The sequence below is a fragment of the Brassica napus genome, chromosome C3 (assembly GCF_020379485.1).
Source record: "Brassica napus cultivar Da-Ae chromosome C3, Da-Ae, whole genome shotgun sequence".
NCBI classification, from domain to species: domain Eukaryota; kingdom Viridiplantae; phylum Streptophyta; class Magnoliopsida; order Brassicales; family Brassicaceae; genus Brassica; species Brassica napus.
The window spans coordinates 42,066,048-42,074,277 of record NC_063446.1 but is presented as its reverse complement, the minus strand read 5'-3'; the positions used below and the strand labels follow the sequence as shown (position 1 = coordinate 42,074,277).

The window sequence follows — 8,230 nt, the reverse complement described above, 5'->3', positions numbered from 1 at the left end:
GCGATGAGCAGTCAACGTCATCCATATTTTTAATAATTGATCGAAAATGAGATTAGTTAGCACTTAGCAGTGGACTTGGACGAGCTTTAGGCCCATTTATCGTTTTCATGGCCCTTTAGACGATTTATTTGTTCTCCATCATGTAGTTTTCAGTTTTCACTCTATAAGAGGATTTATGAGCGGCCTGTTCTTTTACATTTGAAGCATTAAGCATAAAAACTCAACGCAACACCTCTGTTTTTGCAACGACTATGGTTTTATGAACATACTACCTTCACTGAGGTTCTCTATTTAAGCTACACAGATTATCTATCCATATATGTGAATAGAAAATTAAAGGTGTGTTAACTTTGAACGATATGTTTTGTTGCTCTCCTTCTGCAGTTCTTTCTTTAACTAAATTTATTCCTTTTTCAATTAAGAATTTAAGACAAATATAATATTGGAAAAATAGGGTAGTATTAGGGGATTTAGAACACATAAATCAATCTTTTCAGGATTCTAAAACTCCAACAGTTAAATAACAGTGGTGCAAAACAGTATTAAAGTCGCAAGTCGCAATGATGAACATGATGATATATCTTTAATAATAACAATATTGTAAAATTAAAAAGGTTAGACATTTACACCAAAAAAAACAAATTTGGACATGAGAGAAAGGACAAAGTAATGGTAAGAGGAAACTGAGGGACTGATGGGAAGGAGACAAGAGGATAGGGCTGGGCTGTGAGAGAGAGAGACAGTCAAAATAAAACACACTGACCATTAAAATTGCAGACTCTCAGAACTCCGATTTGACCTGTCGTTTCTTCATTGGCTTCCACAGTTTTCTTATCGGCTCAGTCTTTATTTTTAACTACTTTTTTTTCCTTTCAAACGGCTTTGTTTTGTCCTTTTTCTTATTCTTTGTATTCACTACTGTTTATTGACAAGGCTTACTTAACTAGGGATTGTTCACTTCTATTTCTAGTTTTAATGTAATTCAAGCTATCGATTTTCTAAGAATCATATGAATTTTGATTTTGTTTGTTTTTTTTGTTAACGGTGAAATTTCGGTTTTGGTGATTGGTTATATATATAGCATTGTAATTTATCAGTTTGAGAATATAGTTTTCTTTCTTTGTCAAAGTTTTTATCAGTTGAGAAATTGTTTTATTTTTTAATAAAGGTTTTCTGGTTTATATGTGTTACTTTTAGGGCATAGGTGTACATATAAAGCAGGGAGATGACAACACGTAAGTCATCGTAGAAGAGATTAGACCCCAAGTTTGTGGGATTAGATAGACTGAAACACTTCTGACCCCCCTCTCTTTGTTGAGGTTACTCTTTTGCATTTACGAATTTTCGTTCCCTAAAATGCAAATTAGTTGCTCATAAATTAAGGCCCTGTTCGTTTGCTCATCCAGGTGATCCATCTGGGTGAAGATGCAAATTGATGTTCGTTTTATGCATTATAATGCTACATCCAGATGGATCACCCAGCTGAATTTTTAAAAACTCATCTCAAATTCTCACCCAAATGAAGGTGAGTCTTGATGGTGCATCTGGATACAGATACATCTAGTTCAGTCCAAAATAATAAATGACAAAATGACCTTTTAAAATCAAAAAATTATTTTTAAACCGTAAATTCTATTTTTTTGCATATACATTTTTCTGCTATAACCAAAAAATGCATTTTCTCGCAAAAACTGAAAAATACACTTTCTCGCCAAAACCGCAAGATGTATTTTTCCGCAAAAAAAAAATATAAAACACACATTTTCATAAAAACACATTTTTCGGCTAAACCAGTAAAACCGCACTTTTCGACAAAAACCGAAAAACACATTTTCCCCTCAAAACAAAAAAAAAACGCATTTTTCCGCCAAAACCCAAAAACGCATATTCTCGCCAAAACTCTAAAAACCATTTTCCGGCCAAAACCGCAAAAAGAATTTTCTCGCCAAAACCGGAAAAAGCAATTTTCCCGCCAAAACCGGAAAATCGCATTTTCTCGCCAAAACCGGAAAACGAAAATTTTCCGCCAAAAACGGATAAATGAATTTTTCCGCCAAAAACGGAAAACAGAACCCAAAACCAGAAAACAGAATTTCCCCCCAAAAACGTAAAAACGCATTTTCCCGCCAAAACTAAAAAACACAATTTTACCGCCAAAATCGAGAAAACGCATTTTCCCGCTATAACCGGAAAAACGCATTTTTCCGCTAAAACTGGAAAAACGCATTTTCCCGCTAAAACCGGAAAAACGCATTTCCCGCCAAAACCGGAAAATCGCATTTTCTCGCCAAAACTGGAAAACGCATTTTCTCGCCAAAATCGGAAAAACGCATTTTCCCGCCAAAACCGGAAAAAATGTATTTTCCCGCCATAACCGGAAAAATGTATTTTCCCGCCAAAACCGCAAAAATGCTTTTTCCGCCAAAATCGCGAAGAAAACTTTTTCCACCAAAATCGTGAAAAAAACTTTTCTCGCCAAAACTTCAAAACACACTTTTTCCGTCCACACCGCAAAAACGCATTTTCCCGCCAAACCCATAAAACGTATATTTCCGCCGAAACCATAAAAATGCACTTTTTCGCGAAAAACACATATTTCCTCCAAAACCGCAAAAATATTTTCGGCCAAAACCGTAAAAATGCTATTTTTCCGCCGAAACGTAAAAAATTATATTTTAGTCATTTTATCAACAAGTCCACCTGGATGCATATGGAAGTGAAAAAAATGAAAAGCAAACGAACATAGTTGCATTCAGATGATTCATCTGGATGCATGGACGAAATGAAGAAACGAACAACACCCAGATGGAACATCTGGATAAGATATCTAAATGGACCATCTGGATGCATCTTCCAGATGTACAAACGAACAGGGCCTAACACTCGGTATCTACTACTATTGCAATTCAAAAAAACTCTTTTTTTGCTCGTTTGCTATAAATTAACAAACCTCATTTAATGTTTACAAGACTTGCGTTCAGACGGTGCTGATATTTCTTATTATCATAAAAAAATCTTGTGTCGTTATAAATTTATTAGTTCGTGAAAAATACCAGAACTGGTTGTAAATAAGACGTACTCTCTATACAGTCTATATGGATAATGAATTCATATAAGTTATGTTAATGACACCGTAAGGTAATATAATTAATGTCATATACACCTGCCGCAAAGAGTTTGGTACCACTCCTGCTTCTAGTTTATATGCAAACTATATCAACGTATATACGCAATATATCCGAATTTCAAAGAGACAACAACAGTAACAGGAATAAAAACGTGAGAAGCGGATGAGGAAAAAAAAAAACAATAGGAGTTTTAAAATAACAAACAATTTTTTTTAAACAGTAAGAAAGTATTTGTAGTTTTACTAATCATTTTAATATCTAACGTGAAAATGACAAAAGGTCATGGTCGGAGTAGAGAAAAAGAATGTGGACGAAAGGAAAAAGTTTGACTTGTTTAGTCCCCAACTGTCAATTTTCCAGCAAGACACATCACACCTATCTTCTTTATCATTTACTCACATATACATACGCGCTTTACTACTAAAACATTGATATAAAATAAGAATATTTTTTAAGAACCTAGTATTTATTTCTAGATTCTTTACTGTTGTATATATAGAAGCTGCTCGAGTGGTCTTTTTTACAGTAAAGCAGTCTCCTCAAAAGAGTAAAGAAAGAGAAAAGGAGTAAAAGAGAGAATATGGATCCTGAAGGTTTCACGAGTGGCTTATTCCGATGGAACCCAACTAGAGTAATGGTTCAAGCACCAACTCCGATTCCTCCACCGCAGCAGCAATCGCCAGCAACACCGCAGACCGCAGCGTTTGGAATGCGACTAGGTGGTTTGGAGGGTTTGTTCGGTCCTTACGGTGTACGTTTTTACACGGCGGCAAAGATAGCTGAGTTAGGTTTTACGGCGAGCACACTGGTGGGCATGAAGGACGAGGAGCTTGAGGATATGATGAATAGCCTCTCTCATATCTTTCGTTGGGAGCTTCTCGTCGGTGAACGGTACGGCATCAAAGCTGCCGTTAGAGCTGAACGGAGACGATTGCAAGAAGAGGAAGAGGAGGAATCGTCTAGACGCCGTCATTTGCTACTCTCCGCCGCAGGTGATTCCGGCACTCATCTTGCTCTTGATGCTCTCTCCCAAGAAGGTACGATAATAGTAAATATCTAATGTATATCTATAACTTTTTTTTTGAAAGCTGTAATATAAATATATTTCCCAACGTTTTATACATGCATTGCTAATCTATTTAACTATGCGAGGCTGTCAACAAATATAGATCTATATATGTTCACTTGACTGGTAGATATAGGCTTATGAATCCTTGCATGATTGGTTACTAATATCAGCAACTATATACTTGTATGATATAGTTCTGGGCAACATTTGTTTTTTGACTGTCAAATGTAACTTCAAATACGTGTATAGTAGAACTATTTGTATAGAGTATGCAATTGCAGTCTGCTTTTTAAATTAGACCTGTTGCAAGAAGTACGAGGATTAATTATATATTGTGCAAAATCCAAATACTGAACGTATCTTTTTAATATCTATATAAAATAAAGTTTGCGATTGTGACAAAAGTATGTATAGATGACTGGACAGGGTTGTCACAGGAGCCGGTTCAGCACCAAGATCAGACTGATGCGGCGGGGATCAACGGCGGAGGAAGAGGAGGTTATTGGGAAGCAGGGCAGACGACAATAAAAAAGCAACAGCAGAGACGCAGAAAGAAAGCGATTGTAACGTCAGTGGAAACTGATGATGACGGCAACGAAGGTGAGGATGACGACGGGATGGATATTGTTAACGGAAGTGGGTCAGGGATGGAGAGACAAAGGGAGCACCCGTTTATTGTAACGGAGCCAGGGGAAGTAGCACGTGGCAAAAAGAACGGTTTGGATTATCTTTTCCACTTGTACGAACAGTGCCGCGAGTTCCTTCTTCAGGTCCAGACCATTGCTAAAGATCGTGGCGAAAAATGCCCTACCAAGGTATCTTTCGTTTATCAACCGATCCTAGCCGTACGCTAACTTTACATTATCATTTTTATAAAATATATACATTTTGGTGTCGGATTGGTAGGGAAACCCCTAGCCATAATCATGGACAGCTGTTTTAAAGCAAGTTTGACAAGTCATGAGTTCAGAGATTTTTCGTTATTATTTTTGTTTTATTTTCTTTCGCTATGTCTGGCAAAGATTTATATAGGTTCTGATTTTATGTCTTCACTCGGAATAAATATAGTTAGATTTTTTTTTTTTTTAACATAAATATAGTTATATAGTTAGATTTCAATTTAATGTTTTGTAAGAGTCACCGTACGACAACGTGTCGAGTTATGGAAACGACACAGTCGTTCTTTTGTTTTTACCTAAAACGACACGAGATAGTAAGATACGATGTCCTCATGCATTTTTTTTTTTTGGGCAAATGGCCTCATGCATTTAGATTCAATATCTGCATGTATTTTACATATTTGTTGACCCTTTATTAGAGATATTTGTTGTGTGCTATATGTATTTAGATACAGTCTATTACTCAGTGGGTAATAAAGAGTCTTCTTCCCCATAGTACAGAATCCATGAGCTCTGTGCCATTTGCTTGTGCAGACGCACGTTATTAAAAATATGAGGTTTACAGATAACGTGAGCCAATAAAAGTCTAAATTTTTCTCTCTGAAGATATTACCTCCAATATATATTTAAATTATATATTGGTACTTTTTCTATGCTATTAAAAAAGGTTGTTTTGAATTATTAAGTACTGATTTTTTATGTTTTGGAAAAATATGTAAATAGGTGACGAACCAGGTGTTCAGGTACGCTAAGAAATCGGGGGCAAATTACATAAATAAGCCAAAAATGCGACACTACGTTCATTGTTACGCACTCCATTGCCTCGACGAAGAAGCTTCAAACGCTCTCCGAAGAGCGTTTAAAGAACGCGGTGAGAACGTTGGGTCGTGGCGTCAGGCTTGTTACAAGCCACTTGTGGACATTGCTTGTCGTCATGGCTGGGATATAGACGCCGTTTTTAACGCTCATCCTCGCCTTTCCATTTGGTATGTTCCCACTAAGCTGCGTCAGCTCTGCCATTTGGAGCGGAACAATGCGGTTGCTGCGGCTGCGACTTTGGTTGGTGGTATTAGCTGCGAGGGATCGCCTGCGTCTGGACGCTTTGGGGTTTAATTAGTTCATGAGTTGTTGTGGTTTACTTGTTCGTTATCTTAATTAATTATCTACTTTATTAGAACAGAACTACAAATAAGAAATAACTCTAACACTTACAACTTAATTACAATACAATGCCACTGAAGTAATTAATAAAATTATATCTAATTTTTTTTTTTTCCTAAATCTATTCCACAACAAATTCATTATAAATATTACACTTAATGCACATTAATACTATAAACCTTAATATGTAAAGTAGAAAACCTCTTTTCATAAATTCGTGGGTATTATCCTCTATTAAATCATGTTTATTATATTTTTCAAAATTTTATTGGTAATGAAATCAATTAACAATATTTAAAAAATTTAAAGGATATGATGTATTTGGGAATAAAAACTTAATAATGAGAATATATTTAAAAATATTCATTTTACTTGATAATTCTAAATTTGAACCTAATTAAATTTTCAAATAACCAATTTGACTGATCTATTTAATTGACGATATTTTTTTAGATATATATAACTAAAATGCTATTAGAAAATTATTATTTTTTAATTATGTATGATATTACATATGTTCAATTGAATTTTACCTTAAATTATTTTTCTTTAGTAAGGATTTGAAATATTAGATCTGGTAATAACATGTACATTTAAGTATTAGTATTAGAAAAATTAAAAACATCTAAGATTTTTCTTATGAGAAAATTGTAATAGGAAAAGTTTCAAAAGAATATTTTTCAAGCTTTGTATATAAAAAAAAACATTTAGACAAGATAACAATGTTCTAAAAAAATAAAAAAAAAGTTCATATAAAATAAAAATCCTACATATAATAAAATGTTAAAGTCAATAAGTTAAAATAAAATTAATTTGATAATAATATAAATACAAGAAATGCAATTACTCATTCTAACAAATGACTCATTTTAATAAGTATAATATAAATATTTTACTAAAAATGCATGACAAATATTTATATATCGGGTTGAGAAATTAAAAATTAAGACTACTTATATAAGAGATTGGAAATTTAAATAAAGCTATCATTTATGACCAAAAACCTATCAAAACATCTCAAATATTATTTTTGCATATATATGTTAGTTTATGGAAAACACACACATAAACTAAAAATATATATTTTAATTATTATGCGTAATGTCATAATAAAAAATACGTGATACGTGAAAAAATAAATAAATATTATATTATTTATAGAAAACAAAAGTATATTCCTAAAAATGAAAATTGGTTTCTCTTTTTTACTGGGAACCCAAATGTTGTAAATAATTCTTTCCAACGCGTATCAAACCCGACCAATGAAAGGCTACTAGCATTTCCTTTACCACTAGCCAACTCGATATCGGGTAAATAAAAATGATATCAGTTAAATAAAAACAAATATTCCCGTGATATTTTCATTTACAGTTATGTAAATCATTTTACTTTTACTAGTAGTGGAATTATGTAACAGCAATATATGTATTATGTGATGTATTTTTGTCACCATTTTATTATAATTTTTATAGATTATATAATGGTGTAAAAATATTTTGTTACATTACGTAAACAAAAAAAATACATGTCCGGTCGGACGGGTCCAGCTCTAGTTAGTCTTTAATTTAGTTCTTCTTGGCTAATTTGTCATCTTTTTCTTTTCTTAATCAACCGTTTTGGCTAATTAAATTGGATACACGCAGATTCTTCATTTTGTGTAAACCGTATTTTGAACACATTTGGCTATATTAATTCGAAACGCTCGATAACATTTGATCCTTGAACATTAACAATACTCAATACCCTTTTGTAAAATATTTCTTCATCCTGAAAGAAAAACAAAAGTAATGCGAGGGTGTGATCAGAAATTAAAGGCTGAAAGAAACTACCATTATGAAAATTTAAAATAGATTTTAGTGATCTGTAAAAAATGGTCTGGGTTTGTTCGAGTTGGTATATGGGCTGTGCTATATAAACTCGAAGAGGAGAGGCTGGTGCACTGGGCCCACTCGTTTTATCTTGTGAACCCAGTG

At 33.7% G+C, this 8,230-nt stretch overlaps 1 protein-coding gene across 2 annotated transcripts; it reads left to right on the top strand.

The window, feature by feature from the left end:
• The first annotated feature begins 2,484 nt into the window (after positions 1-2,484).
• Positions 2,485-6,363, top strand: LOC106421908 (putative transcription factor BOFH). 2 transcript variants are annotated; one of them, XM_048751638.1, is made up of 3 exons: positions 2,485-4,165; positions 4,624-5,012; positions 5,820-6,363. In XM_048751638.1, the coding sequence occupies exons 1-3, from the start codon at positions 3,709-3,711 to the stop codon at positions 6,207-6,209; spliced, it is 1,236 nt and encodes a 411-aa protein (XP_048607595.1). In that variant the 5' UTR covers positions 2,485-3,708; the 3' UTR covers positions 6,210-6,363. The 2 variants fall into 2 exon arrangements, with proteins under 2 accessions (XP_048607595.1, XP_048607594.1); XM_048751637.1 differs by having other exon boundaries at positions 2,488-4,165; positions 4,612-5,012.
• Positions 6,364-8,230: the final 1,867 nt, after the last annotated feature.